The following is a 20441-nucleotide window of genomic DNA, read 5'->3' as shown; positions in this document are numbered from 1 at the left end:
ACCAGCTGGTGAGTTTTGAGTTACATGTGCCTTCTATTAATTACAATGTAAAAATAATGTGAAAATGTCAATGTCTTCATCCTGAAACAAAACATGTGACCTGTACTGATCCAGAGTAGAAACTTAAAGCATACCACCTCCAAACTATAAAAAGAGAGTGATGAAGTATTAGAAGCATCAGCTAATGATCTCTTCTGATCTATTCAAAGAAAGATCATGTGCTTTTCTGAAAAGTATATTTTGTCACATGCAGATTACTGGTCTTTATTCAGATATAATACTGACCAAAGAACACAGTTGTACAAGTCTAACTGGATGATATATTGATCCTCTCCAGTTCTAACAATCCACGGGATATCATTACTTGATAATAATTTACAGTTCCTGTAAAGATTATTTTTAAACATATTATCAATTAGTTTCTGTTTTGATGTGCACAATACCATCTTTTCTCTTTGCCACCTATCTTTGGCTTCTACTTTTCACTTTTCTTCTTGAAAGTCAGTTGCTAAGCTGGGAAGATTCATGTATCTTTCAATCACCAACTGAAACAAAAAAGTTATTAAAGAAAATACCCTTTCCTTTGCTTCTTCAGCCTGCTTTAATTTTGCCAAACAGCATTTTTCAAGAAATATTAAAATAAAAAATCAAAAAAAAGTTAAAAGCAAGAGATGAATCTCAATGCAGCTGTAATATTCTTTTTGCCAGGTAAGTGGTGTAGTTAGAGTCCAGATGCATTCACTTTCTTCATGAATTTAGAAATTATTTGGAAGAAAGTGAGAGCAAATAGAGGAAGCCTAAATGTTCCATGCATATAAATCACCTACCCAAATGCTACTTAGCCCAAGTTCTTGCAGAAACAGTAGGAGGAACTGCTGAATCAGCAGTTGACACATCCCCTCCACCACCTAATAAAACTGAATGGATACTAAAAGACTGGAAAGCAAACTAGTAGCCCATGCAGTCAATGAAGGAGAGAAAAATGACATTGCATCAGCAAAAAATTTGGAAAAACGTTCCTATGTGATGTAAGAGGACCAAAAGTCTTGCTGCCAGAATCTCCACTGATATACAGTAGAGAAGACCAGGCTGGACGGGGCTTTGAGCAGCCTGGTCTAGTGGAAGGTGTCACTGCCCATGGCAGGGGGGTTGGAACTAGGTGATCTTCAAGGTCCCTTCCAACCTGAACCATTCTATGATTCTAAGACTATGCCAAAGAAGCAAAGAAAAGTGTCTTTAATAGCACGCGTGGATTTTCCTTCTCAGTCACTTCTTCAATGATATAATCTTTTAGCATACACAACATACTTGGACAAAAACTTCCATAGCTTAACCAGTGGGTGATCTTTTATTTGGAATTTGATGCCTGCTGATTTAATTCCCCATGTCACTCAGCCTTTAAAGCTCTCTATCATATCCTCCCTTGTATCTGTTTTTTCTTCCTAATTTTAGTCTGTTTTAGTTGTCACTTAAAGCCAATACTTAATGAATTTTGCTGTATAGAATAAAATTTGTGTGAATGCATGAATATTACCTTGTATCTTCATGGTTTTTGCTTTAGGCCATACCAGCACGGAGCAGACATGTTGGCTGCAATTTCCCAGATATTAAATGAATGCACAAAACCTGATCAAGCTTCACCTGCTGCCATAGTGTTACAGGGTCTTCAGGCACTTTGTGAGTCTGAGGTAAGATTAAATTGTCTTGTCCCTGTGTTTCATGTTTTGCTTGTGGATCACGGACTTTTTTCCTAGTATGCTCTTTTTGTTTTTCAAGAGTACATTAGATTGTTGCTGAATTATTTTTTTCTTCTTCTGAAATATTCGATTCCTCTCTTCCAACATCAGTTAATTGTTCCTGGGAAATTGTATTGTGAGTTTGTTCTGCAGCAGGTCAGCCCTTCAGTGCATGGGTTAGAATTTTAGGTCAGCATCCTCTCATGCATTTTTCTGTGAGGTTTGAAAAGAACAGCTGTTTGGCACGTGATTCTGATTGGCTGGAAAAGTGTGTAAGTATTCTCATTTTTGTTACCTTCTTACTGGCCTGCACTGCTGGGTCTTATTCACATAGCGGACCTGATAGAGAGTGAAATCACTTGTAATGGAGAGGCTTCTGTTTTACTCTAGTACATTCATACTTACTGATGAAGAGGACAAGTGAGCATTGGTGTCCAGAGAGGTTGTACTGCCTCCATCCTTGGAGGTTTTCATGTTCCTTTTGGATAAAACTCTGAGTGACCCTGCTTTGAGAAGAAGGTTGGACTAGAAATATCCTAAGGTCCCTTCCCATCCAAATTGTTCTGTGATCCTACAATATTCTGAGTTAGGAGCCACAGCTTTTTGTTTCCACCATTGACGTCCCAGACGTGGTGATGCAGGTGCAGACATGCTGTGAATCACACCATAGACAAACTGTGGACTATGCAGGCCATCTGAGTTAGAGGACTAATGATAGCCTGCAGGAATATTTGAGTACACATTCTCTGCCAAACAGCAATTTTAAGCTTATCCATTTCTTCACTTTTAGTGCAGTGTTTACTGCAGTGAGGCCAATCCAACAAAAGTCTCCAGCCATTGCAACGTTACACATCTGAAATCATGTCAGCAGTTCAAGAACTGCTGGTTCGCGGTCCATAGAGACTAGTATTCAAAATAGTTAAAAATCTTCAGACAACGGTTACTAAGAAACAACTTATTCAGGGTAATGTAATTACTGTGTTTGCTTTTGGTATGGAGTTTGGCTCTTCTTAAAGTCACGTAGACTCTTTGAGTGCATTTGAGTATTTAGGCAGTGTTTTTCCCAGGCTGGAATATATTTAGACTTAGTTTCATGCAAAGAAATAGGAGCTAGGCCTATGACAATTGTCACATCATACTATAAAAACCTCATTTGAGAACAGATGTACTGTACTACTGTTAAGAAATGGAAGTCTGAGACAACTCCAGGTACTCAAGGTAGAAGGGAGGAAGGAAATAACCGCTTCGTAGATGTGTACCATTTTTTCCCGTCCTAATTCTTACAGGCACTCCTCACCTTGCTTTGTTTCCCAATGTCATGCCAGTGTAGTGTTCTGGGAGTCCAGATCTGCCACCCAGTTATACTGAAACTTTATAGAGAATTCTCTTGTGGTTTGGTAAGCTGGGTAACCATTTGGGTTAAGTAATGCAATCTGTCCCTTATTTAGTATTTAGACTCCAGTCTGCAGTAGAGAAACCTTAAAGAGCATAATCGTAGAGGTTGGTCAGAAGGTTTTGTTCTGGTGCTTTCTTTCTCTGCCACTGTCTCAATAGATAACCATGGAAAAGGGATTTAATCTCTTTGAGCTTTTCCATGTGCAGCTGCTTAGCTGCAGGATTTTAGTGAGCACCTTATTTTCAGTCAACTTCTCCACCGGTATAAGGAATTGTGTTTTCTTATGTATAGTGTTGATGTAGCTGACGATGGAACCCTGTACAGTGTGTGGTTTTGTCAAAGCTGAGTTCTGAAAGTCTCAGAAAGGCTCCTTTTTAAAAGTAATGCTATAATAAAATGTGTTGTAACATTGATTATATTTTTGTGGTCAAATGTTGTGGAAGAATAGTTTTCTATATTGTTGACTGCAGTAATTGTTTTGTGTAAATGTAATGGCTTTACCCAAAGTATGTACTACTCCTCCCCTTTTTTTTTTGCTAGTTATAAGAAAAGGCCTTTAATGAATAATGCACAGTAACTTGCATGTCAAAAATGTAAAATACACACAATTATTGCCAGGCCACATTTCCTATTTCTAGGCAAATATTTTGGTTTTTTCCCCACTGACTTCAACAGAAGCCAGTGTACTTCCTATGAGGCCATCTATCCTGGCATCTAATTGATTTCATGCATCGAGTACCGTACACAAGCCAAGAAACGTTCAAGAATGAAAATGCAAAGCATAGTATTTAAAACTCCTTTCCAAGCTTTTTGTGGAAGTGGTTTCTTGCTGTTTATTCCCTCTGACCACATTTATTTGTTTTATTGATCAGAAAGAAGCTAGCATAGCAGAGTAATATCATGAACTTAAAAGCTGTATGAGAACAAATTATGCTGACTGAGTTTAACATTTAGTAGGGATTACAAATCTGGATGTTGTTTAAACAGCGTACACTTAAAAACTGTACTCTTAAAATGGTGGGTTTGTGTTGAGATGTTGTTATCAGGGGATCATTCTTGGGCTCAAGTTTCTGCCAGTTTCACTTCTCACTTTCTCAGGTCTGATTTACTCCTCATTCTCTTTTTTCTTACCTATATCCTTAGCCTTGTACAGATAACATCGTAATTTCTATTTGAACTCTTTAGCCAGTAATGTAGGTGCAATTCCATACCTGCGCACATCTGCTGGTGAAGGGAGATGCCAGGCTCCCAGGAGGTTTTCCACATACTTAATGAGAGAGTAAAATAAGTGGACTAGTAACCTTGTAGGCCTGCATGCAGTCTGACTGGTCTGGTGAACGCCCACCATCAGAATATGTGCTGTTTTACTTGATTTCCTGATTACCTGCTACTGTTCCTGAAAGTGCTGATGCTGCTTCCCCCCCTGCCTCCCCACCCCCCCCGGCATCTGAACTGTGTGATTTAGGCCCTCACTGAATGAAGATCATGTTACCAGCTCCACTTTCAAGTCGGATACCAAAATCCATTTCAGTGCATCTTCATCACTGGTGCAATTTCTGGGTTTTGAAAGTTGGAAATGTAAAAGATGCTGTGGCAATGTAAATGTAATTTTTCATCATAGGAATGCATTATGTTACATAGTCACACACAGTTCCTTCTCCTGCACCTACCTCTGCACCCAACCTCATTTCGTCTTGGAAACATTCACTACAGTGGCAACTTCATTTTCTGTCACATGATTAGGATGTGTGGCATGCTAGTGTGGTCTAGCTGGTGCTACCATGTTGTTTTCTTCTCTTCCTCTCTCTAGTTTTGCTTTCCCAAGCTTTGCCATTTTATGTATTTTTGACATTTTATTTGCTTTTTTTTTTTTGTCAAGGCTGGAACAGAATTCTAACCTTGTCTTCTGGTTTTGCTAATGAGATATAGCTAGTACTCTTGTACTTTTTGTAAGAAATGGTATATAGCGATAGTTTAAGGGACACTGAGTGGCTTCAGAAAGACTAAATTCATTAGTGTATTTTAGATGGAGAAGTTACTACTTTTTCTAAGCTTAGGAAAATTTTGTTTTCTTCAGACCACACAATATGACTTATAACTTTAAAAAATGTTGTATTAAATTTTGTAATTTAAAACAGTAACAGTAGCTTTTAACTTGCATATTACTACTTTTGGTCTTCATGTTGCATTCATTGCAGACAAAATAAATTAAGGAAACTTGAGCTCTAAATACTTATAATCTGTTAGCAGAAACTAGAAAACTGCTTGTGTAATCCACAAAAAGAGTTCCCCTTTTGTAGCTGAAATTTCAGTGTAAGCATTTTGCATTTGAATGTGGACACATAGTCTGTAGACAGAACGTTCATGGCCAAACCTTTTACTGTGGAAATGGCATTGAGGAGTGATTTGACTGTTAATTCTCAGGATTAATAGTAGTGCTTCTGCCTCTGTGGCACCATCATGTTGTCAAGTCAGCTAGTTTTGGAGTAGTGGGCAAAACGTGTTTTGAGAAGAAGATGGTTTTATTTACTCTAATTTATTCCTAGACCGTATTTGTCCACAAATGTTACAGGGCAAGGGTCATTTTTCATTACCACTGTGTGTGTCAGAGTCCAATAGTTTCTGACCAGGTTATTTTAGCTATTCTGTGCGTGGGCTATGTAATATGTAGTATCAAATTTACTTATTTGAAGATAGTTGTTGTTACACAGGATTTCTGATTCAGCAGAGTGATACAAAATATACTGTAATCACAATACAATACAAACTTAAGTTACTATTAGCAAAATACAGCCATTGCAATATACAGTTTAATTACAATACCAATCATGATTACCAGTCTTTATAATATGCTCACCATGATGATGCTGAGCGCCAAAAGTTGCCAGGAAGGAATTTGTGGGTTGAAGCTAGCTCAGACCCATTGCTCTCTTTGAAATTCTTTTATTGGTTGTCTACTTTTTATCCTCTATGTTGGACTGAGCCACGTATTCACACCCTCATATGCTGGTCTGACTGACTCAGGAACATGTTCACATTCTTTTAATGAACTGGGGAGAAACATTTATACCAACAGTTGGTCCACTGAACTGTTTATAGCTGTATATCCAAACCAAAGGTCCTCTTTGTGTTGAGTCAGTTTCTTCACAATAGCTATGGTCAGTCCCACGTTGTGTTATTCTCTGATGAGCACATCACCTCTGCCCATCTGAGCCTTCTTCCATTGTAGGGATTTATTGATCACTCACAGTGTGTAGCACTTATGCAAAGCATGATATGCCCTTTACTTTTTGCAAGTTGCAGGTATTTTTGTAGTTGTAACACTTTGCAATAGAGGATGTTTCTGGTGGGTTTTGCTGCAATTACATGTTCTGGAAAGATTCTGATAGGTTTTATCCTAATTGTAGTTTAGAGGAGATTCTGAATTTCAGTCAATCATCGTGAAAGATGTAGAACTGCTCTGCGATAGATGATGAATACTGTATGTTGACTTGGTTACCAACATATTTACTGCCTGGATACACTGATTCAGTTTTAAGATTTTACCAAAAAGCTAGAAAGGAAGATAAATAACTCAATAGTAGCTACCTGAGGATCATTTTGAAACAATGACAGACAAAGGAATCTGTTTGCTTTTCTGCTGAACCTACTCAATTGTCTTCATAGAAATTGTGATTGTACTGGAATACCTCTTTTTCTGTTGTGTATACTCTAGGAAGAGATGTTAAGGTTGCTAAGAGCTAATGGAGTTGTTTAGAAAGCTGTTAAATAAGACCTGTTCCCAGCTGTGTTTTCTAGGCTATTTGAAGACCCCATTTCTGCTTAAGTTATTTTTTCAGAGTGCCAGAAGTTTTGAGCAGTATAAACATGTCTTGACTTCAAAAAAAAAAAATCAAGAAGAAAAACTCTTTTCTCATTTGATTTCTACAATAGAAAACATAGGCTGTAAGATGGTCACTGCAGCACTGTGATCGCAGGGAACAATCAGCTATGCCAACCACAACCAAAAGGCTTGAGAGCTGTTGTGCAAGTGTTCTGGTCCATAATGCACCCAAAAGGAGACGAATCTTGCAATTTGTGTTCACTGGAAGGGGTGGTGATACCTGCAGATATCAAAGAATGAACCCAAACAACCATAAAGGCCTAAAAAATCTTACAAGCAATTTTTGCACCTATTTTTTTACAATTGTTAAAGTCAGCATTTTTCTGTGCAGAGCAAGTGAAATAGTCCCTATGTAGCCTGATCCAGGATTAGGATCCTAATCAAGGATTCTGTGATTGACTTGATGCGCCAACCTTGCTGAGGTTTGGTATGAGTGGACGTTTGTCTTGGAGGAAACATGGCTTAAAATGATGTGCTTCTCTGACTTGCTTCCCCTCAGATCAGAAGTCAAAGTTGAGTTCAGTGTTGTTGTTCCCTGTTTTTTCCCATTATTTTCCCCACCCTCTTAGGGCAGTAGGTCACCTGAAGGAAGAGTGCTTTTTCTTTCCTTGACATCAGTAAATCTTAGCTTTTAGTTTTTCCCCTCTAGCAGTATGCTTGCTATTTTAAAATAGATTTTAAAAATAATGAAATGCACTGTACCAGAAGCACTGAGAGCTAAGTTATGTGGTTGTTAAGATCTCAAGAGGACAATGATACGTCAATTTGAACAGACCCAGAATGAAAAAAACAGAGAACATAAAGAACACAGACTTCAAAAGAACTTTTACCAAAGTACGAACCTAGTGTGTCTAGATCTGTGGACATAAATTTTCTGATTGATTCTTTTTCTGCAGACAGTAATTGTCATATCAGTGTCATGAAGTAAAGTTCTCTTACCTTGCTAGTTTCCTAGAGTTTATTGCATTTTCAGAGGACAGCTTTGTCCAGCTGAGTAGTGACTCTGGAATCACAGGGCTTTTCCTTGGGGTTTCATAACTAGCAGAGAGAGTTCATCACAACATGTTTACCACAGTCTCCTATTCCTCCAGAAAGACATCATGTCAAGATTGTTACTACTTTTATAATGTTTTTGTTTATTCACTTCTAAAAAATTTGTACGTTTCTCTTATCTTCTGCACTGTTCCCATCCCCTGCTCCATTGGTTTCTTCACAGTATTTCATTTGGTAGGAGGCTGTCTGTATGACTGCCGTGATGTTGTAAGTCTAGAAAATTCCTTCTGAAAGGAGTCAAAAGCATTCTACAGTCTTAACCTTTTAAGACTTAAAAACAATTTTTTTAAAAGGAAATTTAGTGTTACAGCAACTGAGAATGAAGTCCATTAATGACAGGCCAGAATGCACAGCTATGCTCAGTGATGGTTATAATATGCTCTAGCTTCTGTACTTATTGTGTGCCAGATGATGTTTAGCCAGGTTAAATCATGTTCCTTCCTCAGATCAAATCACCACATTTATTTGGGTTATTAATCAGTCTGAAGTGGTGTGAGATCCGCCTCAAAAACAAGCACTTAGTTGTCAGAAATCTTTGGACAGGTGAGACATACTGTGAACTCTCCTTTTTCTCAGAATGCAGCAAAAAATTTTAAGTTGTTGTGTATTCCAAGCTGCACTACTTCTTTAGCTAAGACAAAAAACATACACACATGCCCCTCTTAACAAATCTCTCCTTCCAAACTGTTCTTGGCTGCTTTTAATGAATTTCTTTCAGTGCGAATGAACTCATATTGGTTCTGTTGTCCTTTAGTAACAAATTCTTCCACTCCTGACACCAGCAGTGTTTAAAATGAGGAGAAAAAATGTTACTTCCTGCAAGCTCCAAGGCTATCAACTGAGTATGCAAGAGCAATGTGTTGGTTTTGGCTGGGAAGCATGCAAAATAAACACGCCTTATATTGTGGCAGAAGACAATGTAATCATTTGAAGGATGTGTGTTTGCCTTAAAGGCATTCAATAAGAAATGAAACACACAAACATACACCTATGGTATTTTGAAGTTATTTTATGTTATTTAGAAAACTTTCCCTTTTTGCATTCTTAAAAAGCTAGTTTCCAAAATGCCAGTATTTTATGATTTCTGGATGCAGCAATGCAATTTTCAAACATTCCCACCTTAATTGCAAAGAACCAGAATCTGGTTGGGACTTTTTTTTTGATCTGACACTTGGGTTTTGGATTATTGAATTAAATTTCCATGTTGAAGCTGGCAGCTATGAGAGTGGTGTCTTACAGGACCATCTGCTTTGTACTGGGAACTCTGTTGGAAGTGCTCTTTATAAGAGCAGGAACATTATGGGTGGTGTTGATACGTTTCTGGATTTCCATTAAAAGATCAGAACTATCATACAGTAAGAGAGTTTTAATTTTGTCAAAAATGTGAAAGGAACCTTGCTCAGTGGCTCTAAATTGTGATTATGTAATTGAACACCACTGAACTGAAAATATTGTTACTCAAACTACGGTAATGTCTTTGGAGTTTTGTCGTTTCATTGAATAAATGGTTTGATACAGGCTGATGCTTATTTCTGTCACTGTGTTGAATTGAATGTGAAGTGGTGTTTGAATTCAGAACACTGCGTTCCCAATAGGGTCATGGATTCTAGAAATGTGAGCAGTTCTTCAATACAGAGCTTTTTAACTAGCTGCCAGAAAAATATGTGTCTTTCTAACCTGAGAAAACACTGACTTTAGAGAATTCCACTGTTCTTAACTGTGTTGTTTAGCTTCATGCACAGCTGTTTAATGGGACTGTGGTGAAGATGATTCTGTGTTCAGTAGAGGTCTGGAGTGCCACATCCTGAGAAGACAGGAGAATGCCTTCGACAAGAGCATCCTTTTCTGTCCTGCAATTAAGACTCTTCGTGCTGCTCAGTCCTCCTAGCATCTCAACGTTCTGCGAGACTTGAGCCATCAGTTCTTTGATTTTATAATGTATGTCAGACTGTAGCTGCACACCTTTGGGCTTTGGACAACTAACTGATATCATGCATCTGGGATTTTGTCTCAGTGCCTGGCCAGTACCTCAGGAGCTTATCCAAATTGAAGATTCTTTTTAATTTCACCCTCTACTTTAGGGCTTCAGATAATGGCAGTGTTACGATGAAGGGTCACGTCTGAAACTTTGGCAAATTTTTTTGATAGCTAAAGCACTTTCTTTTGTTTGAATGTCCTTTTATTTAAAAACAAATCCCCTAAATATAAATACCATGAAAGTGAATAAGATGGTCGTCTTTACCTTTCGCCTTCCAGAGCAATATCGCAGCAGCGGTGAGTGAGGAAATGGAAACATTTGATTGTGAAAAGCTGAAAAGGCCCACCAAAAAGCGTGAATGTAATCTTAACATTTTTTGTTTAATATATTCCTGCTTTTTTTCCCTAAGGAGTTAATCTCTCAAGTAATACAGCTTCTTAGACTTGGTGTATTTTGGGACTGTGTGTTATGTTTGGTATTCTGTGATCTTGACTGAGACAGCATGTTGACAGTTGCAATCTAGTAGTACATTTCAGTGCATGTTGAGCGTGCTACAGACTGGCAAGTCATTGATTACCAAAAGAGAACAATCCAAAGTTGCATAGTCTGGCATATGTATATTGCTGTACTGAAGTACTTCATCTTTCATCACATCTTTCTGCAAGTAAATATACCTATACCGTTCAATCAAATGTTCAGTATTTGGAAACTTGTTTGGCAACACAGGCTGTTTCTTTTAGCTGGTAGAAAAATTGAATTTCTGCTAGACTTCCACATCTCAATAGATATGTATCAATAGATTTCACATCAGTAGTATATTAATATAATCTCTGCCCTTAGTATGAATGTTTTATACATACAGTAAATAAAGTAAATCCTTTTTGTTTGTGAAAGGAAAAAAATCATTAATATAGGTTTTGTAGTGAAAGCATTTTGCTGTTGACAAAACTACTGAAATGCTATTTATTTATTAGAGTATGCTAATTACTAGATCCTGTATGGCAGTAATACTGCACTTAGTGCATATGATGCCTACATATACTTGAATATGTGTGGGAAACAATCCTCAGTGGAATACTGTGTAAGACACCATATGATCATTGTAATACTATTGTTGTTGTTTGTGGGACTTAATGGAGGGCCAATATTTTTGGTATATCAAATACACATGGTCCAAAACCAGTATGTTGTTTCAATGTAGCTGATAAAAGACATTGGATATATGTTGTTCTGCAGATTTCACTTAGCTCTACCTGCCATGGGGTTTAACACTGAAAATGCCAATGCATCTAGTTGTTCCAAACAATTATCATAGAGTGCAATTTGCTATTGCTTAGGTGTAGTATGGATATCTGCTAAATCTGAAACTTCTGTTAGATTGCTGCCTATTTTTTATGGCCTTTTTTTCACCTATTAGCTGAAATTGGGGAATGTGAGTGATACTATAGGAAAGAATGAAAAGAGACATTCTTGGCTAGCTAATAATTTTGTAATCTTCCTAAATGGCAAGATCAAAGGAATACACAACTACATTTGTTTTTCTGCATATTAATACACGGTGTATTTTCTCTTTCCAGACAACTAACTCATTACAAAGTTAAAATTTCTGGTTTAATAAGAACTTACAGTGCTAATAGGTATGTCTGTCTTTCTGAATACCAGAAGAGATATTTTCTTATTCTTGCAAACAATGTGTTTTGAAAGATGGGAAAGAGGCATCATTTTCAGATGGAATTTTAACAGATTATGTGTTTCTATCCATTAGTGGTCATTACCATAGAAATGTGCTCATGGGTTGGCTATTCCTGAAATGGATGCAACGCAAAAGGCATCTTCAGTTCATCATCATCATCTTCATCAACTGCATTCTAAAATGTGTTTTGCAGTCACTACAGTGATGGCTTAATTCAGCAATTACCTGAATTCAGTGATACCAAGCATGCTGGGTTTTTATCAGTGCAGAATAACACGAAAATTATCTTTCCTAATTCCTTTACAGAGCATGTTCATAAACAACTCTTCATTTGATTTCACCACATAGCTGGATTTGTATTTCTCTTTGACTGAGTCTTCTTGTTGCTTTGCTTTAATTTCATAGACCTGGAAGAAATTTTCATGGCATTTGCTCAGATTGTTTAAAGAAGAGTTTTGATTTGCAGTTCTAGTACGTTTTCCCCTTTAAAAGCCTGAGTATATATACTCATGCCTTGCTCTATTGTAGCTATTTTCTCTTTTTCGTCTGGACTTTGGTTCTAAGCCTGCATTGTTATGGGTTTGGTATGTTTCTTTGGTTTGTTGTTGTGGTTTGGTGGTTGGGGGGGTTGTTGTTTGTTGGGTTGCTTAGGGAGGGGTGGTGGTGTTTTGGTTTTGGGCTTTGTGGCTCTTCCTGTTTTGCACTGTTTTTTGTCTCAGTGGAGCCTGAAATCTGAAGGACAAATGATAGCAACAGATAACTTCAACACAGAATTATTTTAGGTACGGTGGCAAAATTTCAAAAGTTAAATTCTCCCCAGGGAGCAATGTGAGGTTTGACCAAGTGCTGTGGGGAAATTATTTTAAGTTTTCACTAGAAAACATGGCTCCTTAAAGAGAGAGTGTGGTCAACTGGAAAAATCTCACAAGGAAAAATGAAAAGGTTTTAGTACCAATAATACTGTCTAGTCAAGTCTTCCTGTGGGACTTGACTACTTCTTTCATGACTTTTGTATAATTCTTCAGGTAGAAATATACCACTGGCTGAGCATCTTACAGACACTTTTCAGTGCCTAGAAATGCAAAATGTTGTACTGACTGCTCATTTTGCTGTCATGCAGATCTTTAAAGGTGAAAAGAAGCCAGGTCAGGCTTGTTTTTTTTCTAGGAAGAGCTAAGTAGGACCAATGATGTCTCACTGCTATGCTGTAGTTAGAGTAATAGTGTAAATGTGTAGTTATTATTTTCTTCACTATACAAAGTTGGTTAAGTTGTGGTGAATAGCTAGATAGTAGTTTCGGCCTTGTAGTCTTTCAGCTTTATAGAAGACATTACATCATCATTTCTAACCCTTAGGAACATTCTGAACACCTAACCCTAAATGTTCTGAATGTGACCTGATACGGCAATGTCTATCTGAGCGTGTGAATGGTCTGAAACACAGGCTCATTGATATGTAGACGGATCCTTTTTCATATCAAATGTTGATTAGTCCTAGAGGTAAATGCTGACGTGGTTTTTATATACCTAATGAAAAGCATAGATGAATGATTAAAAAGAAAAAAAAGGACTGATAAGCCTTACACCACAAGGAGTGGATATGGAGCACACACATGCAGTATCCTTATTTTGCTCAGCAAAGAGTCTCTGCAGCAGCTGGTGAAGTGAGCTTTTGAAATCGCTGTGCCCTACCTGCAGAACAAAAGCTTACCTTTTAGCTTATCTTTTCGCTGGAGATCTTAGGGCTCAATCTGAGCTCTAGAAGCTGAGTACAAACACGAGCATACAAGACAGATGACTTGCATGATGAAGAGCTCTTGCGCATCATCAATCTAGTAGCTGCCTGTTACTTTAGGTCTTATGGCAAAGAGGAATCAGTAAGCTAATAGTGAAATAATAGTGAATTTTTCAGACAAACTCTCATCTAAGAGCAAGTACATAGAGGAATGTGAAGGTGCTAATTTGAATATCTAACAGGTTGATGAGGTAAACTGGTAGTACGAGCTGATCTTTGCAGTGTAAGTTGTTTTCTTCCTACTGAAGGAGAAACGAGGTGAGGATAATGGGAATGGGTATTAGCAAGTGAATTGATTTGAAGGCAGATGTTGGATTGGATTCCTTTCCCTTTCCAAAAGGACCAGAATGGTGATTATTTCTTGACCATTTTTCATCAGGTTGGAAGATGAGAAAGGCTGTTTGCTTTGACTGATGAAGTCATCATAGATTTCTAGAAGCTTCTGGATTGCTGTCACGAACAGTCCGAAGAATTTCCAGCATGTACAAAATTATGCAAATCACTTTCAGACTTGAAGAGGAACCTGTAGACGAGGCTGCAGCTCAACTTGAAATATTCCTATAGGCTGCTGTTATTCTTCATAAAATACTGTAGTGAACGCAAGCAGTAGACAGAAAGGACTTCTTTGTTGTCCCTAAGTGGACGTATTGAAACTTTTGAATAAAGCAGGGTTTTTTGTCATCGGAGGCATGAATCATGTTTTCTTGAAGATAAAGCTGAGCATCAGGAACTTCTGGGTTGAGTTGAACAATGCCAGTTTTTCCATTTGGACGTTATTGCTTGCAGCTATTAAAAAATCTCACTGTACTTACCATATTCATGCTGTGCTGTGCTGACTTGCAGCACTAGAAAAAAAGAGAAAAATAAAAGCTCACATTTCAGCTCTGGTACTGATGCAAAGCAGTAATCTCTTTGCTTCAGGAGGACCTTCTGTCTGAAGAAACTAAAATGCGTTTGCAACAATTAATCTGTACGACTCTCCTGAGTATTCCTTTTTACAGCTAGGAGAAATCAAAGCCTTCGCTTTCTTCCAAAGCTTCAGTGAAATAAAACTCCAGTGCCTGCTTCCTCATCTTTTCATATGACCCAAAAGATTACTCTTTTCTCTCTGTACTGTTAAATTTTGTAGTAATTATGTGGGGCACTGAATTTCCAGGCACAATATCTCAAGTGCCTTGATGACAAGTCGCTAAATTTTAGAGACTCATGATTTCGAATAAAGGATAGTTTGGTAAAGTGCTTAAGGCTAATCATAAACTTAAGCACAAAAAGTGATCTTGTATTCAACAGCACTGTTCATGTATTTAAGGCTAGGCTAAAAGTGGAATGCCTTTTGAACTGAGACCTGGAAAGTGAAGAATATTCTCTAGAATATTCTTCCAACCAACTGCCAAGTGAGTGAACTAGCTACTGACTTGATAAATAGAGCCATTATTTTCATGTTTTCTGTGAAACAACACTGTAATACAGAGGTTGCTGTAAATATGTTTTATAATGCACTTAGTTCTTGTTTGTAATCAGTGTAATGTCTGTGAGCCCCAGAAGGCACAGTTGGCTAGGGTGAAAAAAGCCAAGAGATTTGCTGTTGCTTATCCAAATACTGAATGTGATTGTTGTTTGGTGCTAATGAAACTGTTCAACTGGGAGAACCAAGCAGTAGAATTTTTTTTTACTTTTCTTTTTTTTTCCTTACAGCTGACAAAACTTCATACGGATTTTGTCTATTAATGGTCTTTCCCATCTAACCACTGGGGTACATCTATCTAGTACTATTAAATTTTGAAAGTTAATTATTTAACTTTCTCTATGCTCTATAGGTATTAAAGACCAGGTTAGACTTATTTCTATGTAGAGTGTTGCCTTTTTGTTGGAGGATTTATTTTTTTGTTGTTGTTGGTGATTTTTTTTATTCTCAGCGATCTATGATCTGTGAAAAAACACCAGCCTTGGAACCATGCCCTGCAAGGTGCTCTGAGTGTTTAAATTTTATTGTCTGTAATGACAAGTTACTTCGCTTTTCAGAGTATGTTTGTCCTGTAACCAAATATTGGCCTCCAGACTTGGAAAAAACAAGCAAAGAAAAACAAATAAAACAAAACCCCCAAACAAACAAACAAAACCAGAAAAAGCAAGGTCTTTCCAGTTTATACTGGATTCTTTATAGCACAGAAGCCTGCAGGTACTCCTGTTTTTACCTGCCATTGTTGTCAATATTTTGTTGGAGTGGGTTTTTTGGTTTTGTTTTTTTAATTCTCTTGAGGACCTAATAGCCGGGATTGCAGAAGTATATTTAAAGTGATTTCAGTTTCTATTTAATGCATGGTAACTCTCTGGTTTCTAGTATAACTGTAAAGGGAAGCAGATTTAAAAGGGTGAATTACTATGTCCTAAGGACTTGGAAAGCAAATTACAAGACTCCAGGTTCATTATGAACAGAATAAAAATAAATTCTATGATTTTAAAACCAGTTTCACAGTTTTTGTAAGTTAACAAATAGTGATGCTACTATCATCTGTGGTTTACTGACAGTTTTTTTTTTTTCTTCTCCCAGTGTTTCTAGTTAACTGAAGTTATTTCTCTCACTGTAAATTTTAACAACTGATCCACTTGGTATAGGGCTAATGAAGCCATGGCATTAGTGTTTATTTTAGTTTGACATTTTCCCAATGATTTCTGAATTCCTGCAGTTTTCCATTCTTCTTTTCTGTTCCAGAAATTTGGTTGGATTTGGTTGTGTTTATTTTTTGTGTTTGTGGCTTTTTGTGGCATTTTGTTTTGGAGGGCTCCCAGGGAACGTAGCTTCCTCTGCTTTCATCTGGTTGAGCTCCAGAGACAGCTTGCTTTTAAGCTAATTTGAACAAGTGAAGTAGAGCAGTGGTGCTATGTGAAGGTACATGTACAGCTTTACGTGTATTGCTACACTATCCTATTTATTCCTACAGATAAGTGCTTTATCTGGTGAAGTGTTGTCCAGTATTACTATGTGATGTCAGTTTGAGAGTATTAATACAAGTGAATTTTTAACATGCTTGCTTTTTTCTGGTTTTTGGGGTTTTTTTTGTTTTGTTTTTTGTTTTGTTTTTTTTTTTTCTTTTTATGAACCCTATATTAATTCCTGTTTCCAAGTAGGAAGAAGGAAGGCAAGTGCTGGAAACAAATGTTGTTATAGTCAAGTTGGGATTGCTGTTAGTAATGGTGCCTCTCACTTTCCCTCCAGGTTGTTTGCATCCGTTCTACATGGAATGCACTGTCACCAAAGCTGAGCTGTGATACAAGACCCCTCATTTTAAAAGCGCTGAATGAATTGTTTGCCCTGGTTCCCTCATTAACAGTGAATACAAATGAATATGAGGTACGTACTCATGGACTAAGATGAATCTCTTCTTTTGGTGTATCTTGGTATATGAGTTTTAAATGTGCCTGCTTATTTTATTAATATCTCTAAATTGCACCCACTGCCTAATTCAAGTTAATCATAATGCACATTTCCGGAGAGTTTCAGAATTTCAGATTGCATTAGTGAATCCTAGGACATAAGTGAGAAATTCCAGTGCAAGGTTGATCAGAGGTTCGCATCTCCCAGATTGGGACGATGTGTGAATGTGTCTGCGGTTCAGACCTGCAGCCTTTCCACTTTCCTCGCTCAGTGCATGCTGATGTGGCAGCAGTTTGTTTTAGGTATCTGCCTGTATTTCAGCTGCTTATTTGGTTAAAGAAAATCTGAACGCATGTTTTCTTTTTTTTTATAGAAATTCAAAGCTCAAGTTATGAGCTTTCTTTGGAACAACACACAAAACAAGGTAGGTGACACAACTGAAAATGTTAATTCCTGGTGTCAGTGACTGGATATTAAGTTTTATACCTTTCTCTCAAGACAAGGCTATCAGTGTCAGCAATCTCATTTCTAATAGGGTTTTCTTCCTGTCATTGACCATTTAACACTGTTTTTGAAGCAGTGTAAGGCACAGGAAAGGTGGTAACAGATGGTCCTAAGATCTGCTCCCAAGGAGAGTTGTAACACAAACTAATTTGACTCCTCTGGTAGACTTCAGCCTTGACATGGTGAAGCATCCTTGGGAAAGCTGCAGCTGTGACAATTAACTTAATTCTTTGATGGGGTATGGTAACACAGTGGTAAAGTTGGACCATCACTGCCATGGGGCTGGTGGAACTAAGGTATTTTAGTTTAAATGTGGCTCACATATTTCTACGTAAACTAGTGTCACAGCAATAATGGAGTGTAGCAGTCAGAATATTTGCTGTGAAGCCTAGATAATTGGTCTTGCTAGTTTGCATGTATGAAGTAAGCAATTAAGGGCGTGCGTCAGGAAAACATTGTTATTTTAAAATGTTTTTCAGCATTGAGTGTTTAGTGGACAGGCTCTTTGTATGGGGAGTTTCCAGTAGGTAGCAATGCCTTATGCTGTGCTTCTGATTTTCTTTTTCTTCCTGTTAATTTCCTAGGATGCTGTTGTAGCCATTTCAGCCTATAAATCACTCTCATCATTTAGTTCTGAAGCACATAGAATTCTTCATCTTCCTGAACAGGTAACAATGTTGTACATTTAACGGTAAGGACATCTGACACTGCCATCTGATATAGGTTGTGTCCTCTTGAGAGGGAAATAAGGCCTTGTGCCATCTCTCCCAGACAACCATCAGAGCCTCACAGAAGGAATATGAGCTCCTGCTGGTGGAAGGGGATGATAACTATAAATGAAATGATTAGCATAACTAGGATGTATGGGAGGGGAAAGGCACAAATGAAGGCTGAGTCAGAAGGTAGGTTTTTTTTCTTTGGTTAGTTAAATCAGCAGGTTATTTTTTTGGATACCTATTTTGCATTTTAGACTCGTCTGTTAATGCTTGCCATTGAGTCTTGACACTAACCAACTCTTGTGATTTCTGCTTCATCCATTGCAGTCACACTCATGCTTAGTGCTCTTGTTCCTGAAATGGGAAAATCAGTTTGAAAAGTAGGTGCTTTTTTTGGAATTAAGCTGAAAAATTTTCCTGTTTTTCTGTTCTGAACTTTTACAGCATAACATTTTGCTTTTTTTGTTATTAAAGGCAGCCAGAAAAGAACTGAGATACTTATTGGAAGCTTTTTAAGTATGTAGAGGGCTCTTAAACTCTGAAACTTCAGTCTGATCAGCTGACTCAATAATCTTACAAAATGAAACAGCTCAAGGAGATGAATATATAAGGTCATCTATGTGATTTTTATTTTTTTTACATTAACCTTGTAAGAGAGAATAGGCAATAATCAGTAGTCCATTGGTACTTTATGGTGTAGTAAATATTTCTGTAAGTTTTTATTTCCCCCATTATTACAAGATTGGCTCCATTTGTATGTTGTAAGGTGAAAAGGTCGGAATAAGCACCTTTAAAATTAAAAAACATACCTGCTTTATATAAATCAATCACTTACAAGTGAAAAGTGTGTTTTGCATAGGGGAGCACAAGATAGAATGAGGGAAATCTCTAAACACTGCTGCAGTACTAAATCTCTTGCATGTGCATAGCTCTGTATCTGTGGTCCTGTTACTTTACACTCATTAGAAAATGAGTAAATATGTTTTCATTGAAAGCATTGTAAATATGTTGTAGTTTTTCAAATTCTGAAAATGAGGATGGAAAAATAATCTCTAGCAGAAATCATAGAATCATTTAGGCTGGAAAAGACCTTTAAGATCACTGAGTCCAACCACAAACCTATCACTGCCACATCCACCACTAAACCATGTCCCTGAGCACCACGTCTACACATCTTTTAAATACCTCCAGGGATGGTAATTCCACTTCCCTGGGCAGCCTGTTCCAATGCTTGACAACCCCTTCAGTGAAGAAATTTTTCCTAATAGCCAAGCTACACCTCCCCTGGTGCAATTTGAGGCTGTTTCCTCTTGTCCTACCACCCACCTCTCTACACCCTCCTTTCATGTAGTTGTAGAGAGCAATAAGGTCTCCCCTCAGCCTCCTTTTGTCCAGGCTAAACAACCCCAGTTCCCTGAACCATTACTCATAAGACTTGTGCTCCAGACCCTTCACCAGTTTCGTTGCTCTTCTTTGGATGCACAAATGCTCTGTGTATTTTCAAGTTTCCAATATAAAACATTGTTTTACTATATGACTGAAGAAGAATCAGAGTGAAAATCAAGTTTTAGTAATATTAGTTCAGTCCATAAATGTAAAGTTTAATTTTGCTGTTACAGATACAGATTTGCGTAGCCATGTGATTTTTATTAACCAGTCTTGCTTTTCATTTGGGTAGAAGAAAAGCTTTTATTGTTTCAGCTTCAAATTAATGAAATGGAATGAAATTAATGAAATGGGGAACTTTTCATACTTAGTTGCTATTTTTGGCACTTGGAGTCATGAAAGATAACAAGGATTTGGAATTTTTGTGCTGATGTTTCCTTATCTTTAATCTTTCAGGCACGACCAGAAGTTGACCCGCTGGAGGAGGCAGACATGAATGAAGATGAAGAGGACAAGGAGGTGGATCTTTTTGTTCCAGGTTCTTCGTATATCAAGCTGTTGTCTCTAACGCCACCTTCTGTTTTAGGAGGTATAATATATTGAGTATTTGAGGTTGCTTTGCAGATTTATAATCACAGTGACTGTACAGACATGTAGCTTTCTTAGAATGGAGTGTCAAGTTAAAGTGCAGCCTTTTTTTTTTCTTTCTTAAAGACATTTTTAAAGGCAGCTCTTTATTTTAGTCCACCATGGACTGAATAAAAAAAAAAAACGCGCACCCAAACCCATAGTGTTTTATAAAAGAGAGTAATAATAGTATTAAAACAATGCTACGTACAAAATCTAATCAATCAGTGAAGTGCTATGGTTAATGCTCGACGTTAGTGACGCCTATTGATACTGAAGGTATGCTTCAACAGATGGTC

General features: G+C 37.5%; 1 protein-coding gene across 2 annotated transcripts in view; it reads left to right on the top strand.

Annotated features, from left to right (window-relative positions):
* FOCAD (focadhesin) overlaps positions 1 to 20441 on the top strand; it is a 118227-nt gene that overhangs the window by 50577 nt on the left and 47209 nt on the right. For both annotated transcript variants that reach the window (XM_054185048.1, XM_054185049.1), the window contains 5 exons: positions 1562 to 1688; positions 16751 to 16885; positions 17283 to 17333; positions 17998 to 18081; positions 19972 to 20104. In XM_054185048.1, coding sequence (XP_054041023.1) covers positions 1562 to 1688; positions 16751 to 16885; positions 17283 to 17333; positions 17998 to 18081; positions 19972 to 20104 — 530 coding nt within the window. The remainder of the gene's footprint in view (positions 1 to 1561; positions 1689 to 16750; positions 16886 to 17282; positions 17334 to 17997; positions 18082 to 19971; positions 20105 to 20441) is intronic.

The sequence above is a fragment of the Rissa tridactyla genome, chromosome Z (genome assembly GCF_028500815.1).
Source record: "Rissa tridactyla isolate bRisTri1 chromosome Z, bRisTri1.patW.cur.20221130, whole genome shotgun sequence".
In the NCBI taxonomy this organism is placed as follows: Eukaryota; Metazoa; Chordata; class Aves; order Charadriiformes; family Laridae; genus Rissa; species Rissa tridactyla.
Note: the sequence above shows the minus strand (reverse complement) of the source record. Positions and strands in the feature narration are given on the sequence as shown.